General features: G+C 53.7%; 1 protein-coding gene across 1 annotated transcript; it reads right to left on the bottom strand.

The window, feature by feature from the left end:
* Positions 1–4,698: 4,698 nt before the first annotated feature.
* LOC144277152 (ryncolin-1-like) lies at positions 4,699–15,071 on the bottom strand. Its single transcript, XM_077837746.1, has 8 exons — positions 14,969–15,071; positions 11,836–11,976; positions 10,723–10,776; positions 10,270–10,305; positions 8,908–9,041; positions 7,684–7,813; positions 6,717–6,851; positions 4,699–4,946 (listed from the first exon to the last, which is right to left on the bottom strand). Exons 1-8 carry the CDS (start codon positions 15,069–15,071, stop codon positions 4,699–4,701), a joined length of 981 nt encoding a protein of 326 aa, XP_077693872.1.
* Between the last annotated feature and the right edge of the window lie 3,594 nt (positions 15,072–18,665).

Below are 18,665 nucleotides of genomic sequence, written 5' to 3'. Positions count from 1 at the left end.
ATGAAGGTGTTTGATGTAATTCCTCCTGAAATAAATAGGCGTGTTTGGCCAGGTCTACACTACCCATTTACTGCGGTATAGCTACTTCGCTCAGGGGTGTGAAAAATCCACACGCCTGAGCAACAGAGCTATACCTACCCCAGCCCCCTGGGCAATCCGGATGTGGGCTGCTCGGTGGGGTGCCCAGAGGAGGGGAGATCTGGATGCATAGGGGCTTGTTGGGGGATTCCGGGTGCAGGGGGAATGGGAATGGGAATGGGAATGGGGGGGGAGGGATAGCTCAGTGGTTTGAGCATTGGCCTGCTAGACCCAGGGTTGTGAGTTCAATCCTTGAGGGGGCCATTTAGGGATCTGGGGCCAATTTGGGGATTGGTCCTGCTTTGAGCAGGGGGTTGGACTAGATGACCTCCTGAGGTTCCCTCCAACCCTGATATTCTATGACTCCATGGGGAGGGGGGTCCGGATGAAGGTCGTTGGGGCACAGCAGGGTGAGGGGGGGGCATCTGAATGCATGGGGGTTGGGTGGACCGGGGGAGGGCAGCTCCCTGCACAATGACCCTTCCCCACCCTCCCCCATGGAGTGATGGGGGCAGGTAGTGCGGGGTGGGGAAGCAGCTTTGGAGAGTCCCTGAAGAAAGTGCCTGAACAGAGTGTGGCTATGGGGTTTAATCCGTTCTGGGCTGGGGAGTGAGGGACAGGCAGAGGAAAAAATTTAAAAAAACCTTTGCAGACAGGAATCTGGATAGTCATGTTGAACACATGATGTATGTCCATCATTCACCACGCCAGCAGCAGCATGAGTTACAGAGGACGTGCCCATGGCTTCCTGAATTACATGGTTCCTATAGTGCTCTAAACAGTGCACGGAGCTGCTGCCTGGCAATAATAAGGTGTGCTCCAGGCTTCTTCCCCTGGAGTACAGCCAACTTCAGAGCTCCCCCCAGCCCAGCAGCAACCCTCTCTCCCCAGCCCCCTCCCAGCTGGGACTTGCAGCTGAGCACTCGCCTGGTTTGGGAAGCTGCAGCTGCCTGACTCTAGTCTGCTCACTGAAAAGGAATGGTCACCGCTCTTCTGTTCTCCCCTTCAACACAGCCCTGCCCATGTAGGGAAACTGACCAGACAGGTAAGTGCCCTGTATAACCCGCTCACGCCCTCCCCCAAGTTCCTCTGTGCCCCACCAAGAGGGTTGGGGGGGAGCAACTCCTCCCCAGGTGCCTTGTGCCTGCAGATCAGTGTCCCTTTCATCACAGGAGCTGGGTATCTAGCTCCTGGCGTCACCTCTCCCTCCCACTGGGAGGAAGTAGGAGGTGAATGCCTCTGCCTCGTATAGTTTAGGGGGGCAATGCCCCCCGTTTACCCCTCCGCACTCTCCACTGATGAGCCTGGGCCCTTACTGAGGGCACCTATGCAGCCCTTAAGGTGATGCAATTTTTTGTTTGTAGCTACTCCAGGGCAGGATCATTTCCCTGCCTGTCTGTCACTAGCAGTGGAGTGGCTAATATTCCTTGTTCTCTACACAGCGGTGCCTACAGTCCCTAGCCACGCACAGGGTCTTACATGAATTTCAGTGCAAGACCACGTGGACCAACTCCTCATAACTGGAGTGGTGGCCCTTCCGGCCTGTGTGAGGGCCTGTTCTCTGGCCTGGCCACTGAGCTGTTCATGTCCTGACCCTTCAGCATCCAAAGGGCATGGCTGATCAGGAGCCCAATCCTGCAGACCTCACCCGAGGCATTTCACTGTGGCCAATGAATGCGACAGCAGCCCCGCCCCCCGCCTTTGCTCTGATGGGAGCACCCGCCAAATAAACCCTGCTGATGACTCGCCTTCAGAAACCAGAGTGCAGTTTAGATAGAGAAATGAATCATTCACCTGCAAGCTCCAACAACCCCAGCATCTTGGGAGTTCTCCAGGGTCTTCTCTGTCCGTAATGAGACTGTATCTCCTATGTTCTGAGAAGCGCCCCACCTGCTTTCGTGCACACTCCAAACACTAGGAGCTCTGGCAGTTGGGGAAGGCTGGAGTTTACGGTATGACTCCCTGCAAAGTATTCAGTTCTAGTGATTGCCCAAGGCCCTGTATGAGACAGGGCAGAGCTGCCACAGGAGTGAATGCTCCAAGGGTCCTTAATACTCGTTTGGTTTCCATAGAAAACAGATAGTGATTCCCATGAGGACTGGGAAGCTCAATCTCCGCCCCCCCAGAGGATTGTGAACAATGTAGCGTAGCTTGTTTAAATAGATGAGCTATTAAGAGACGCTAAACATCACTGCTGCATTAGCTGCCATTTTTTTGTTGCAGCTCACCCTTCCTCTATCCCTCTCCTTTCAAATGATAAACTCCCAAGCCTAGGGATCGTGGGCAAGACTGCTGTTTACGCCGCTGTAACTCTGGTGTTAAACCATTCTAGCAGATGAGAATCTGGCCCCTTGTTTGTACCTGTTGTCAGGAAAGTAGCAAGCATACAGTACGTGAACGCTACCCAATGGACCCGCCAAAGTCTCTGCAATCTTAATGAGAGCTATTGCCTCGTTGTTTACTTACACCTCCCCTCCCCTCTGCTGTCTCTTGTCTTAAACTTAGATTGTAAACCCCTGGGGACAGGGACTGTCTTTTTGCTGTTTGTACAGCGCCTGGCCCAACGGGGTCGTGGGGCATGGCTTGGGCTCCTAAACGCTACAATGAATGATGTGACGCCTGCGGGTTGCAATCAAACATTTTCTCTCGCAAAATGATCTGAGATGCGGTTGGGGTTTAAGACAGAGCCCGTTCAATGGACTTCACCCTTTCATTCTTATTCTGGGGGTGCATTGAGGGTTGTCAAGGTTCCTTCCCCACTCTGAACTCTAGGGTACAGATGTGGGGACCTGCATGAAAACCTCCTAAGCTTACTTTTACCAGCTTAGGTTAAAACTTCCCCAAGGTACAAACTATTTTACCCTTTGCCCTTGGACTTTCACTGCCACCACCAAACGTTTATCTGTGTTTATTTTTATTAGGAAAGCGTTGTTTGGAAACGTCTTTCCCCCCAAAATCTCCCAACCCTTGCACCCCACTTCCTGGGGAAGGTTTGGTAAAAATCCTCACCCATTTGCATAGGTGGCCACAGACCCAAACCCTTGGATCTTAAGAACAATGAAAAAGCATTCAGGTTCTGAAAAGAAGGATTTTAAGAGAAGTAAAAATAATCTCCTCTGTAAAATCAAGATAGTAAATACCTTACAGGCTAATTAGATTCAAAACATAGAGAATCCCTCTAGGCAAAACCTTAAGTTACTAAAAGACACACAGACAGGAATATCCATTCTATTCAGCACAACTTAATTTCTCAGCCATTTAAAGAAATCATAATCTAACGCATATCTAGCTAGATTACTTACTAAATTCTAAGACTCCATTACTGTTCTATCCCCAGCAAAAGCATCACCCAGACAGAGAGAGACCCTTTGTTTTTCTCCCTCCTCCCAGCTTTTGAAAGTATCTTGTCTCCTTATTGGTCATTTTGGTCAGGTGCCAGCGAGGTTATCCTAGCTTCTTAACCCTTTACAAGTGAAAGAATTTTTCCTCTGGCGAGGAGGGATTTTAAAGGTGTTCACCCTTCCCTTTATATTTATGACAAGGGTGCTTACAACGAGAGCTTCTCTAGGGAGATTTCTCGCCCATTCTGTGTTCGGGACCCTAGAAACCAGCAAGTCTGGAAAAGGCTTTCATCGCTCTCCTTTTTTCTCCTGGCCTGAGCAGTGCCGTATAGAGACAACGTGCAGCCTTCCGTAATGTAAACCATGTTGAGTCTCAATCCCAAAAACTTGTGCTGAGGGACTGAATAAAGCTTTGGGTGAAAACGTGTTCTAAACATCGTAGGCACTTTATTTTTCCAAAGAATAAGAAAAGAGAAATACAAAGCTACCCACAAATCACTGTGGGGTGCAGGGTGACTGGGTAAATTCTCAAGCTCTGAGCACCCTCCATAGGGGCCAGACCCTCGAGATGTCAGCCGCTCCCTCTGCAATTCGTAGGGCCAGACTTTGCACAGAGGTCTCTTGAAAATCTGACCCCCATTGTGGAGGCCAAGCCCTGCTGAAAACTGGCTAATTGAGACAGTAAAATACCAGTGTGAGCTCATCAAAAGGGCCTTTGCTGCAGTAGCTTGGCATTCAGCCCGAGTACAGCTCAAGTCACAGGCAATTTCTCTGCTGCTTGGCCAGCGTTCAATAAAGTAACACTTTGCATTTCTGTAGCAACCCCCACTCTAGGATCTCAGAGCCCTTTGCAAATTATATTGAGCTGTGAGATGGGCCAGTATTCTCACCTACATTTTAGAGCCAGGGGAAACTGAGGCAGGGAGGGGCAGCAACTTGTCCCAGGGTCAGACAGTAGGTCAGTGGGAAAAGTGTCCAGAAGTCCTGACTCCCAGCTCATCTTTCCTATAGCAGGACAAGCAGGGGTTTAAGTAGGTAGAGCTCTCATTGGGCCAGCCAAGGAAAAGAAGGAGCTCGGGGGGTGCTCCTGCTTTAGCCCCTGGGGGGACACCACCTGCAGGGCTAATGCCTGGAGAGGAGACTGAATTGCAGTCTGCAGTACCACAGCTAATGGCAAGTTCCCAGTTTACTAGCCCTGCAAAAGGGGTCTTCAGCCGTCAGTAGGTCCCTGGGGAAGGTTCCCTGTAGCATCAGCCCAGTCCCCAGAGAGAGAGGCGGCCTACTGGGGCCTTATTTTCATGTCCACGTATTTGTAAGAGTAGTGGTGCCCCTTCCCGGTGGACCAGTTGATCCCGTTGGCGTAGGAGCTGTGTTCACCTTTGAGGTACAGCCCGTTGAGGTTCGAGGAGTGGCACTGCCCATACCACCAGCCGCCTTTGTAGAGGGTGGCACAGCTGCCCCCAAAGGTGTCATGGTCTTTATCCCGTGTGGAGAAGCCCAGCTTGTTGTGTCCCGAGAGAGAATCTCCTGCAAGGGGAAGAAGGCAAATATACACAGGGCTTGGCCTGCGGCATCTTCATTCCATGCCAAACTCACGGCCTTCGCATGAGGACAAAGGCTTTCCCTAGCTGGAGTCGTAACAAAGAGTCTTGCCTCTAGGTCACTGGTTCAAATCCAGCCCATGTCTCTTTACCTATTATTAGTCCTTAGTAGGAAGTATCACGTATGGGGCCCTGATTCCCACCTTGCACAGTCATTTACACTTGTGCAAAGGCTCACACTGGTCTGATCTTGCAGTGTTTTGGTGTAAGTGCGGACCCAAGGTGCAGGGACCATGGAGAATAAGGCCCTAGTCCTTCCCCTGGCTGTCTGGTGTGAAATGAGTTCAGTGGGTCACAGGAGACAGGCGGTGCCCATACACCACTAGAGCCCCCAGCCCCACTCACACCCTTGCTGGAACTAGTACTGGCTCAATACATTTACTAGATGAATTTTGCTACGTTTTCCAGATAAAGTCGCCAAGAAATTCCCCTTCCTCCACCAGTTCTAGTCGGAAACTCGCAGCAGAGAAGCCAAGGCCTGAGCGGCCCATGGACACTGGGCTGCCTTTCCACTCCTAGAGCTGGTCCCTCCAGGCCAGGGCTGAAGCACTGTGGACGTGCAGGGGGGAGGGGGGATGCTCCTGCAGACACCGCCCCGGCTGGACCTGGTGTGTGGACGTGCGGGGGCTCTGGTGGGGGCAGGCTGGGGCCCTTCATCAGTGCTGACACAACGTCACAATGGAGGACCGAGGAATCCTAGCCCTGCCTCCCAGCCTCGCACAGCTGGTATTTTATCCACCCCTTGGGAACCACCGGTGGCGGCTTTCCTATGTGATAACCCCAGCAGCCTATCCCCACTCGAGGCGTCTCCCCCAGCCAGTTATCCTTGTGACCGAGAAATCCAGTCAGTAGCTTACAAACTCTTCGAGGACGTCTGCACAGCAGCTGCGCACCGTGATTCCCGGCGCAAGGAGGGGCACACTAGCTTTGCTCGAGGTGGTACAGTAGAAGTAGTCGCGTGGCTAGCTGCCCGAGTATGAACCCAGGACCCCCGGCGGGGCAGTATCGGGAGGCCAGCCCCAGCAGCTGCAGCCGCACTGCATGTGCAGGCGGACCCTCCATAACCGTGAGAAACCGACGCTGCTTCCTCGACTTTGTCAAGTTTGTAAAGTTTCGCAAACGGTCATGGAGGCGAGGGGCAGCGAGGGCACTGACAGGATCCAGAGACAGCAGTTCCACCACCCAGCTTTGCTAATGGGAACCTGACCTGCACATACCCTCCTCCTCTTCTCCAGGGCTGGGTTCCCCCATCCAGCCCTGCAAATGCACCTCCGTTCTGTAACAGCCCCTTCTGCCTGCCAGCTCTCACTGCTCCTCTCACACGGTCCGGTGGGGCGGCTGCTTTGATTTTTCTGTGACTTGCTCTGTTACCCTTGCTCTGACAGAGGGTCCTGGGGAGACTGCAGGCTCGGGGACAGATCCTCGGCTGCCCCTTGGTGACAAGCTAGCCTCATGGAACTAAGCCTTCCCCGTCTGAAGATCTGGGCTCAGCCACTGGAGAGGCCATTGGTCTGAGGGCCTCCACTCTGCAATAGAGGGTAAAGCCATGAGAGCGAGCTGAAACACTGCGGCACAGCTGCCAGTCTCTGCTCAGGAGGGGCCGAAGAATGTAATAGCAAAGGGGGTGCCCGCTAGCTGGCCCCCGATCACCCTGCAGCAGCAGGCAGGCCTGAGTGGAAGTCACTTGGCAACTCACCCATGGTGCCATCCAAGTAGGAGCCCAAGGCAAGCGTGTAGTTTTCCTTTTCGCTCAGCATCTTGAAGCTGGTGTACTTGGCAAATGTGCTGGACTTATTGAAGTCCCTGGCATCAATCCGCAGCTGGTAGGTCCCTGAGGCCAAAAGGACAGCAAGGCATCAAGGTCCCGGCATTGCTGGAGAGAGCGGCCATGGCCCAAGACCAACACCTTTTCCTCCCACAACGTGGGAGCGGGAGCTATGCTCACGGCAGGAAGATGCAGTCCCCCTGGGGGTTAGGGGCAGCCTGGAGATACAAGAATGGGAAACCACGGAGGAAATGGAGGTGGGAATCTCCCCTGGGCTGGTGCCTTAGGGCACTGTACAGGAGGGGCTAGGGGCTGTGATGCCAAGGTGGGGAACTAAGCCCAGGAAGCACCCAATGTCTGAAAGGGGTCTGGACTTTCATGATGACACCATGATCACGCCAGCTCTGAGCCGTCTCCTTTTGGAGCTCACTAGGTAACACCGAGCTCTGTTTGGGGTTTACCCTTTTCTAGGAACCCACCCCAGCATGCTCTGCGGCTAGCTGGCCCTTTAGACTCTGGGGCAGACAAGCTGCTCCAGCCCTACAAATGGCCGTTTGGCCTCTGGCTGCTGCAGGCTGGACTTCTCTTCTTTCCAGAGGGTGATTAGTTAGCGGCCTGTCCCAGGAGGAGGGGCGCGCTCAGAAGGGTACGTGCTGTGTTTACTCTTAGAGCCAAACTGAACTGGCTGCGTGGGCAGCAGCGATGGGTTGGTTTCAAAGCTGATAAGGAAAAGTCTTTCCTCGGTGTTAACCCCGGGGCCAGATTCTGATCCCCGCTATGCATGGGTAGATCTGGGGTAGCTCTTTAAAGTCAGTGATTTTACGCCTCAGTCCAGCCTTCCCCTGCTCTCTCCCTGTGACTGCTCCCTTCTCAGCTGGGTGGTGAGAAGTCTCCTTACTGGAGCGGGTGAGAAGGTGGATGTTGTCGTTGCCCAGCCAGAACTCCGATGCTTGGTTTCCAAACCCTCTCTTGTAGGCTTCCCAGCCCTGATAGAAATCCACCGACCCATCCTGTCGCCGCTGGAACGCCTGGAAGGCAAGAGGCAAGTCACGCCCAAACTCAGCGAGCCCTGCGTGCAATGCAGGCATGACACGGGGAGCTGGGCAGGACCCAATCCTGCTGCTGTGTATGTGGGGGGGTATCTCCCAGCGGGTCCAATATCCATCCTTCAGCTGATCTCAGTGAACACCAAACAGCTGTCTCCCCACTGAAGGATCTTATGTGGTGCCTACTGCCAAGGAGCACCAGCAGGGATCAACCCCTAGACCTCCCTCACGACAGGCACAGGGCTAGAGGCAAAGGACTAGCACCCCACTGCTCCTGTAGCATCGCTGACAGCCAGAGTTTCAAAGCCCTGGGTAGCTGGGACGGGGGCCAGGGAGCACACCCTTGCTCTGGGGGAGAGGAGACTAATGAGCTCTCCTGGGCTTGTTCAGCCCTTAAGGAGGCACATCTGTAAGGGTTGCTCTGCCTGGAGGGGGCGGGTGGGAGCTTAGAAAGGGAAAACAGGGCCCTGGAAGGGGCGGTGAACAGGGCGAACACTGCTATGCCCCTGAGAGCGCTGACCACGCAGACAGATCAGCCAAGCGGGAGACAGTCTCTGGCCTCACTGCCCCTGCAGTGACCAGCTGTCAAACAGGGTGCCCCAGGCTGGAGTGAGACCCTAACTAAAGACAGCCCCAAAAGGCTGGCTACAGAAAGACTGCTGAAGAGACAGCCCTTATTTCTGCTTTCTGATTTCCCTCCCTGTCAAGGGAAAGAGAGAGAAAAGGGCCTCCCTCGTCTGTTCTGTCTGGAGAGCCCCTTGTGTGCTACAAACAGCCGGAGGACGTTATAAAGAACGTGGCCTGGGCTCTGGTGGGGACTCCGGGGAGTCTCAGCCCCCCACAACAGCCAAGGTGCTGAGCTCTTTGGAAAGACTGGCTACCTGGTGCTTACGTGCGAGACGAGCGCGTCTGAAAGTCTGGCCTGAACTCCCCTAACCGGGACCTGCAGCAGAGTCTTCAACCTGGCATGTGGACTGGTCACTAGAGGGGCCACAGACCCACTCTGTGCAATGGTGTATTTCCTCCAGCATCCTCTCCTCCCTGGCCTACTTGCCCCCATCAGTAGAAGGACTCACCAGCCAGCCCCCGCCATCCGTTTCCATGTCACAGAAGACGGTCAGCGTCCTCCCCGGTTGGGGGTGGACGGGGTACCAGCCGCTCAGCCCCTCTCCCTGCTCCAGCAGCTCCTTGCAGTTCCTGGCACCTGTCCCTTGGGGGAAACACCAGCTGGGTGAGTTCGTTATGGACAAGGCAGTTAGGAATGTTCAATCCGACACAGGGGTTGGGATGGGGGTCCCAGAGCACCAGCCACTCTGTCTTGGATGACACGGGGAGCTGGGCAGGGCCCAAACTGGCTGCTGAAGCTGCGGCGGGGGGGGGGGGGGTTCCTCCCAGTGAGTCTCCTTCAGATGATCTCCGTGAACATCAAACAGCTGTCTCCCCACTGAAGGATCTTATGTGGTACCTACTGCCTACCCCGAGCTGTGGGAAGAATGAATGACATTGGCCTTCACAGCCATCTGCAGGCTGAGCGATAAACACACACCGGTTAGGGACTCTCAGTGCCGGGCAAATATTTTCCCTGTTCACTGGCTGAAAATGAAAAATTTCTGGAGCTTTTTGGCAAATTGAAAAGTCAAAGAAGTTTTCGGATTGGGTGGAACAGAAGGTTGGTTTGGATTTGCTGCCACGTTGTTGAGGCCACAGTTGGTCCTGTGTTTAGAGGTTGACCCTTTTTAAACATTTGGCTGTCCTGAATAAAAGGAAAGGAAATCTGGAGACACAGAAGTCAGTGTGAACCGAAAAATCCAGGCGTTCATTTAGAAAGGGTCAAAATGACATGTTTTGTCGGGGGGTGTTTTGTTTTTGACTGAAGCAAAAATTCTGGAAACCCTTTGGTGTCCCCGAAGCAGCTCTTTTCACAGAAAAGGCAGGTGCCCAGCGAAAACTCGGAGCTGGCCCCGGCGGTGATTCAGCTGGGGGGGTTCTCTCCAGCTGGGCTGAATAAACACCGGAGGGTGAAATCAGAACTGCAGGTGGTGAGGGTGGGGTGAGGAATGAACTAGCTGCTGCCTGGCTGTTTCATGCTGGAGCTGATGGTAAATGCATTTGAGGGGCCTTAATTGGGGTTTAACGATGCTCTGGGTCTCTGGAGGAGTAAACTGATGCAAGAGAAAAGGAAGGAAAATGGCCTTAGCCAGGGCAGCTGTGTTTGGTGGGGATGTTGTTTGGGGGAGGCCGGACTCTCACTTGGTGGCTTCACTATATGCTATTAAATTGCAGCTGATGGAGTTACTCCTGTAGCTGGGGTGGTAGCAGTCTGTGCTTTTGGTGTGGGAGGTCCCGGGTTTGATCCCCATGGACGGCCTGTGGCATCGGTGTGTTCGCAGCCGTGTTGGTGCGCGAGGGTAGGGTTTGAGGCTGAGGAAGGCATGTACCTTGCTGCTGAGAGCTGGCAGAACTGCTGGTTTCTCCTGAGGGAAGAGAGAGACAGCCATTGGTAAGATGGGTGCATGTGGCAGCTGGGCAGTAATGAGAGGGCAGAGGTTGCCACATGCTCTGGAGAAGCGTGGCTCTCAACTGTCACCTCGCGGTGGTGAAAGGGCCTTGCAGGGGGTGCTGGCAGCCATGTTGGACCTCTGTGAGGCCAGGCTTTCATTCCCAGCCGTTGAGTCCTTCTTCCCAGGGGGGTAGTGGCAATGTCTCTTCTCCAGAGCAGAGGAGGGGAAGGTGATAAGCCCAGGGAATGCAGCACTCAGACCAGTTTGCAGGCAGGAGTCCAGACATGTCAAGAGAGTTAGCAGGGTGCAGCCAGGGGATAGAGCTGTGAGGTTTCCCAAGGGGCCCAGTCCTGCATCCCATCCTCCCCCAAAGAGTCCCATTGAAGTTACCTTTGTCTCCTTTGGGTCCAGCCTTCCCCATTGCCCCAGGGGAGCCCTTCTCGCCTGAAGAAAGAGAGCAGAGGCATGGACCTGGTTCCCTTTATTGTGCCTTTAGAGCTACCTGACAACAGCCTTTTAAAGCCAGGCAATGCGGCTGGGGAGCTGGCAGGGGAGCAGACTGGATGGGGACATGGAGCCTTTTGCTTCTAGGTCATGGATTCAAATTCAGCCTCGGTGGGTACCATTTATTGGCTCGGGTGAAATGAGCGAGCAGCTCAGTCCAGTTCCCAGTGGACAGGGGTGTCCGTGCTAGAAAAAATACCAGAGGCCAAGGATTGGGTAGGCCAAGGTGCCACATCTCTCACCCCCAGCTAGTCTCTGCATACATGCTTCACTCGCTCATGGAAGGGATATTGTGTCAGCGTTTTAGTAGCAGAGACAACCAGCCAAGATTTGCTGGGCACAGGCTCCTTGCCAGCTCTTTGACATTTCTCCTGCGCATTATTCTGTCCCCACTGCCTCTCTGGTCCATTCACAGTGTAAGCTCTTGGGAGCAGGGACTGTCTGGACAGCCCCCAGCCCCCTCCCGCTCTGACCTATGGTAATACACATGATCAGTGTTAATAGTAACACAAGCCTGAGAGCTCAGACTGCACTGCAGAACTCAAACCTGGATTGTGCAAACCTGTCTGAAACTTTCCCTGCAAATGCTGAAATATAACCCAAATCTAAAAGCTGCTTTCCCTCGTAAGGCCTGATAGGCTCCTCAGTCCAGCCGCTCCGACTCCCAGTGTGTGTCCCTGAGGAGCACTGTGCTCTGGCACAGAGTTCTAGGGCTGTGAGCTTCCTCAAAGCAGTGTCCTGCTTGCCTCCTGTGAGCTGATTTCCTGCTCTCCATTCTCCTCCTCTGAAATGCAGGTTGGCAACGTGCTCCCCGGACTCTCTGAGCCCGTGCTCTGCCTGTCAGCTGAGTTAGGGCCCGAGCATTCACAAGGAGTCTGCCAGTCTCTTTGTCTTGTCTGGATACATATGTCTGTCACTAGGGCCGGGCAGAGCAAGAACAACCTCTGGCCTGCTTTATATTGAGGCTGTGGTTGCTGAGTCCTGACAGCATCCTCTCACCTGGGGGCCCTTGAGGGCCTGGATCTCCTTTAGCCCCAGGTAGGCCGTTTGTCCCTGGCATGCCCGGCATTCCTGGGATCCCTGGCTGGCCCTGGAGAAAGATCTTCTTGTCCGCTCCACACTGGGATAATCCCTTCAGCTCTGAAAGAGGCAGAGAAGCAGGCTGGAGTGAGGGGAGCAGGCACGCAGTGTGATGGTGGTGTCCTGAAGTTAGCGGTAACAGTGACCCCGGGAAAGGCTCATGCACCTGGGGGGATGCTGAAACTGCATGATCACTGTCAAGGTTCCTCCCCCACTCTGAACTCTAGGGTACAGATGTGGGGACCTGCATGAAAAACCTCCTAAGCTTATCTTTATCAGCTTAGGTCAAAACTTCCCCAAGGTACAAAATATTCCCCCCGTTGTCCTTGGACTAGCCACTACCACCACCAAACTAATACTGGTTACTGGGGAAGAGCTGTTTGGACGCGTCCTTCCCCCCAAAATACTTCCCAAAACCCTGCACCCCACTTCCTGGACAAGGTTTGGTAAAAAGCCTCACCAATTTGCCTAGGTGACTACAGATCCAGACCCTTGGATCTTAAGAACAATGAACAATCCTCCCAACACTTGCACCCCCACTTTCCTGGGAAATGTTGGATAAAAAGCCTCACCAATTTGCATAGGTGACCACAGACCCAAACCCTTGGATCTGAGAACAATGAAAAAGCATTCAGTTTTTTACAAGAAGACTTTTAATAGAAAATAGAAGTAAATAGAAATAAAGAAATTCCCCCTGTAAAATCAGGATGGTAGATATCTTACAGGGTAATTAGATACAAAAACATAGAGAACCCCTCTAGGCAAAACCTTAAGTTACAAAAAAGATAAACAGACAGAAATAGTTATTCTATTCAGCACAATTCCTTTCTCAGCCATTTAAAGAAATCATAATCTAACACGTACCTAGCTAGATTACTTACTAAAAGTTCTAAGACTCCATTCCTGGTCTATCCCTGGCAAAGACCCAGCATACAGACAGACACAGACCCTTTGTTTCTCTCCCTCCTCCCAGCTTTTGAAAGTATCTTGTCTCCTCATTGGTCATTTTGGTCAGGTGCCAGCGAGGTTACCTTTAGCTTCTTAACCCTTTACAGGTGAGAGGAGCTTTCCCCTGGCCAGGAGGGATTTCAAAGGGGTTTACCCTTCCCTTCATATTTATGACAATCACATTTAGCCACTAGGTGTAACCTGGGCTGGTACCAGGCAGACCGGGGCATGTATTCAAGTGTCTTACAGGGAACACATCTCTTGTCTCCCTCCATGATGGAAGCGCTGTAGCCTGTCCATATCTGGTACCGCAGCCTGACTTGCTGGTAGGAGCCCTGCAATTTCCCATGTACAAGGAGTATGTGACACTGGGATTTGGCAGGTAGCGTGAAGAGCCAAACTGAACAGTCAGGGCTGGGAAGTCTGCCCAGATCTCTGCCCCCGTTGGCTTAGGGGTGTAGTTGGCCATGGTGACTGGAAGGAAGCAGCTTGGTCAGGAGTGATAGTCCAAGGGTGAGATTCCACCCCCCCCCGCCTGTAAGACTAGAATTAAACATCCCCCCGCACCAGAAGGTGACAATGCACTTGGCAAATGTGGGTAAATTAAACCTGAACCCCCAGTGTGCAGACTGAGGGAAACCCAGACACACGGAGGCTAAGTGCCTGGCACCAGATGACACAGCAAACGGGTGGTGGAGCCAGGAATAGACCCTAGTTCTCCTGACTCCAGCCTGTGCTTTCACCCCTAGATATCACCCTGCTCATCTGATATGGACAGTAATATAGAGAAGCCGGGGAGGGGTCGGGCCCGTGTCAGATTTCAGCTGGGGATCAATCCCTGCCTGTGCGCATCGACCAAGCTCCCAACTCAGGAGACAAACTGCCCATTTTAAATGTTAGAAAGTTTAAAGTAATAACTACAAACTGTATTGGGGGAGGGGAGAGAGTTGGCTCTCGCTGGAAAGTGGGAATGGGTTCATCACAACACCTCTGGCTATTTTCTGAGCCCCCAAAGATGTTCTAGGCACCTCTCCAACCAAGTAATGAGACTTTCCCTGCCCCAGTAGGCTCCCAAGCAATATTTAACAGCATAGAGCAGGTGAGGGTCCTACCCAGACTAAGAGGGGGTGTGGGGGGGGAAGGGAGAGGCAGGACAAACATGGCTGGGGTGCTGTCACCTGGTCACACAATCAATGTAGCGGTGCTCCTTGTGGTGGGCAAATGTTGAGGAGGAGGGAGAAAGGCCAAGGAGGATGAGGTGGTGTCTGACTTCAGGGAGAGAAGTATCATTAGCCACATTTGGCAGATGGGGAAACTGAGGTACAGAATGAGTCAGTGACTTGTCCAGGGCCACACTGAGATTCTGAGGCTAGAGCTGGAATGGTCCTGATGCCCTGCTTCATCCTCTGCCTGTTAGATCACAGTGACCACAGCTGATACTCTCTAGACAGGACACTTGCTATCAAGGGCAAAATGTCCCCCACGCATTGCCCCAAGGAGTTACTTCCTGGGCAGTATCTATGTGCTCCCCAGACAGAGCCCATCCCTCTGGGTCTCCTAGTGTCTCAGCACCAGCAATAGGGAACCCAGCCTACGGGGATTAATTGCCGGCTGGGAGAGGCTGACAGCCTGACACAGAGGCGAGCACTGCTAAACCCAGCCGTGCATGAACGTCTGCTCCAGCTAGGGTTGGGATTGCTTAAACAAACCCCTTCAGTCAGCTTCCCCCCACCCCACCCCTGGGGCTGTGGGTGTCTCCCCACCTCCTTACCATTATTCTGATCCAAACCCCTCTCAGGTCAGGTCCTTTCCATGGACTCCAGGGGGCTTTGCCTCGCCTTTCAGGGCGGGGGAGCATCCTGCCTGTCCGACGGGGAGCTCCTCAGAAATGCAGCTGCCCCCGGCAATGTCCCACTGCGGCTCCTCTTCAGAGCCTGCTCCCTGCTGGAGCCCATGAGCATTGGACTGAGTTTGGCCCCCAGTTTGGAGAACAAAACCCCACAAAGGGATCCCCAAGGGTGCTGAGTACCCCCAGCCCCCGCTGACTTCAATGGGAGCCACGGGCTCTCAGCTCGGCCCTGGACTCAGCTCCCCAGCTACTCACGTGCACAGCAGCTGGACTCGGTCTCCTGGGCAAAGCCTGCTCTGGGGGCAGCAGCAGCCATCAGGAATACCAGGGCGCGGAGAAGGCCCCTGCAAGACTTCATCTTGTCCTGCTGCCCCCACACCGTTACCCCTCAGGGTGCCTCTTGGAGCTGGGACTGCTCTGCTGCTTATATACCCTGCTGACTTTCCAGGCTAGGAGCCCCGAGGACAGGTAAACACCTGTATTGTGTAACGCCTGTTCTGCCTGGGGGCCAGCCTTTCCCAATGAGCATGTGGTGCAAGAGCTGGGCTCAGAGGTTCCTGAAAGCTAGGCACAGGCTTACTTCCTGGAGCCAAACAAATGGCCGTGGGCGGCGTGCGATATCGCGCTGTCAGTGAGCCTCTGTTTGCACTTCGGCCTAATGAAATCCCCTCTGCTTTTTCAAAAGCAGCTGGAGGGTTCTTCTGAACTTCCTGTCCTGAGCTGTTATGTGGCGTTGATCATGCCATTGAACAGCTGCTGCACTCCACCCCAGAGCTGGCTGCATTCTGGTGGTTGGTAAGTTCATTCCTGTTTGAAAAGCAGCCTGGCTCGCAGGAATGAGGTCAGGACTGGGTGCCCCAGAGCACCTGAATTCTAATTTTGGCTCTGTCATTGACTCACTGAGAAGCCTTGGGTGTCTCTCTTTCCCCATCTGCGAAATGGGTAACACATGCTTTCCTGCCTCCCTCCCGAAGCCGCTGTGAAAAGGACGGTTTGCCAGGAGGTGTTAGTATTACATTTCTCTGGTGCCTTTCATTCCCAAGGACAGCATCTGTCTATCTAACATCTGGAACTTGTAAAGAACCTTTCACTACAGCCTTGGCCTTGGCAAACCACATAGACAGGCGTCCCTTCACCCAGCCCATGCAGCCACCTCTGGGGTGGAACACGGTGGCTGTTTGACAGCGGAATTTAGGACAGGAAGTGAAGGAAATCTCACGTCCAAGGAATATTTTAGGGGAGCAAACTGGAAATGGGTCAGGACACCAGACTTAACACCCCTACCCCTGCAGAAAGTGCCAGGGGATCTGGAATGACCACACAGATCCAGGACCCCAGGGGACTGGCTCAGCACGGAGGCAAAGGGAAGAGCAGCAACCACAACACCACTAGCCCCCCACTGCTTGCAGCAACTGGATTTCCTTGAAGTCTGGTCAAGCACTTACCCAGCCGGCCCCTGCTTGGCTTTGGAGAGGTTACATGTTTATTAAGGTAGCGCCTAAGGACCCACCAGGAATGTGCTAGGAGCTGGATAAACACTCAGCTGAGCTCCCAGCCTGAAGGGCCATGGCTTTGGGTTCACACCTCTTCAGTGATGACGGCGGGAGAGCAAGGAGCCCTTCAGTGTATGGGATAATTCCCCTCCCTCTGGAGTTCTGCTGTGCTGGGGGTTTCGGGGTGTTATTGATGCTGGACCAGGGCTGAGCTTCCAGAACAGAGGGAGGGGGGAGGAGGAGCCGCCGGGGAGGAAATGGTACCAGCCAGTTGGGGGAATTGGGGGGATTGCCTTTAGCTGCCCTCTGGCACAACCGAGGCAGCCCCTTCTGGGGCCAGAGGGGAGCAGGCTTTGATCTTGCTCTTGGTCCCAGCAGCGTAAATCATAAGCCCCTCCATTAAAGTCACTCGAGTGACACCGGTGCAAAGCCCATGCAAGGGGGATCAGAATTAGGCCCACGTGGGCAGCCTCCTTCCAGGGTTATGGTGCAGTCCTTCCTGGAGGTGTCAGAGAAGGTAGAAGCTTGTCTAGTAGCCATGGGTAGCACTGCCCTTCTCTCCAGGGCTCACCTGCTGCAGAGGCAAATGTTGCAGGGAGCCGAGCGCTGGAGGAAGATGCAGGACAGCGGATGTGTGTGTGTCCCTGGAGCTGCAATGTCAGACCCCTTGCTGCAGGGGAAAGAGCCTGAACTGGATTACTATGCTTCCCTGGGGTCAGCCCCATGGAACTGCCTTCTAACATCCGCCCCCCCTTCCCCTGTCCTGTGTTAAAGATGATGCCAGCCTAGCAGATGAAACCATCCGTCCCCTTTCTTGGGGTGTGTTTGCTGGGCCTGGCATGTTCTCCAGCACGGAGCATCCGTGGGTGTTTTTCACAGTGGGCTGCGTGGAACATAGAGCCGGCTGCTTATCGCTCACAACGGTCAGCTCTGCCTGTTCGCTTGCGTTCAAGGGAAAGCGACAGTGACTCACAAGCAGCCTCTCCGAAGAAAATGAAAGTGCATCTCAAAGTGGCTTCTGGTCTGGGAAGAGCATCACCGCCCACGTGAATCAAAATCCCCCTGCTGCCCCTTCACGCCCTGCCGGAGGGTCTGAAACAAAACCAGAGTAGGCAGCTGGCTCTCACTGCAGCTACTTCTCTTCCAAGCCAGCACAATATCTACTGCTCCAGCCAGAGATCCCCACTGGGAACATTAACCAAGCCTGAGAAATCTCATCAGCTGTAAGCTCCAATTTACAGATGGGTAAACTGAGGACTGGAGTGCTGATGTGATTTACGCAGAGTCCGGGCATGAGTCAGTGGCAGAGCTGGGAGTAGAATCTAGGAGTCCTGATGCACAAACTTCTGCTTGATCCTGTCCCATTACCAATATACAACAGCCGTCACTGATGCTAAGCTGTGAACTGCCCACTAATGTATTGGAAAAAATCCCATGCACGCCCCACTTCTTCCTTCTCGGTGCCTCTTGCTGTTTTGTTCTCATTTTACTCCATTGATTGCAACACACCTGTACAGCTGGGCTGGGGGAGGATCCCTGACTGTCTGTTTCCACTGAACAAACATGGAATTTCTGTTTTTCCAAGAGCAGCAGCAACTGGCCCACAGCCTGGCTGCCTTTTGTTTTGCTCACCTGTGCATGCACCAGCCTGAAGGTCGGTCTGGGCATTTTGGGGATGAGGGGGGCTCTGGGGTGGACTCCTCACTGCAGCTGGCTGGTTTTCTCGCTTCCCTGTCGCTGCAGCCTGTGTTCACACTGTTCCTTTGTTACTAGAAATATGTCAGCAACGCTGCCAGGCAAAGTAGGGCTGGGGCAAAGTTCAGGTGCTGGGAGCAAAGAGAAATCTACTGTCCTGAGCCAGGCCAGGCTGGGGGAGGCTGGAAGGGGAATTGGTTTTTCTTCCCTTTTTGAGGAGGTTGGCCCCAGTGCTTGTTATGGGAGCTGTATGCAAAGTTCTGGTCAGTCCCAGATCAGGTATAAGCCAGCCACTGGTGAGCTGAGGTTTGGGTGATATTCATCACACCGGTGGCACCACACACCAGACCCCGTGGCAGGTAGAGCTGGGGCGGGAGTAGTTTTGGTAGAACCGGAATGTTCTTGGGATGTTTATTCTGTCGCTCCTTGAATTGATAACGGGTGGGCTTTCCTTAAGGTGAACCCAGCCTGTACCTGCTCTGCTGGTGTGTTCCTGGGAGCATTGCTCTTTGCTTGCACTATTGTTGAGGACACCTGATCCACCCAGCCCTCTACTTCAGCCCCAGCCCAGGAAGTCCTCTTAACTCTGGAAAGTTTCTTTGAACCCAGACTCACAGGCTGTGTCTGTTCAGTTTCAGAAGAGCTACGTGCCCCACCTTGCGACTGCCCCCAGCAGGAGGGGTGCCCTGCTCCGCTCCCTGGGGCAATGTCGGGCAGCATAGAGGCAAGGCACGGCTAAACCCTGCTTCCCCCAGCTCCCACCC

This window comes from Eretmochelys imbricata, chromosome 19 (genome assembly GCF_965152235.1).
Source record: "Eretmochelys imbricata isolate rEreImb1 chromosome 19, rEreImb1.hap1, whole genome shotgun sequence".
Taxonomy (NCBI): Eukaryota; Metazoa; Chordata; order Testudines; family Cheloniidae; genus Eretmochelys; species Eretmochelys imbricata.
Note: the sequence above shows the minus strand (reverse complement) of the source record. Positions and strands in the feature narration are given on the sequence as shown.

Coding starts and splice junctions, on each gene's coding strand:
- LOC144277152 (XM_077837746.1), bottom strand. CDS start 15,071: ATGAAGTCTTGCAGGGGCCTTCTCCGCGCCCTGGTATTCCTGATGGCT. Junction 11,977..14,968: donor CGAGTCCAGCTGCTGTGCAC/GTGAGTAGCTGG, acceptor TGCCTCTTTCAG/AGCTGAAGGGATTATCCCAG. Junction 6,852..7,683: donor CCACCTTCTCACCCGCTCCA/GTAAGGAGACTT, acceptor TTTTGGCCTCAG/GGACCTACCAGCTGCGGATT.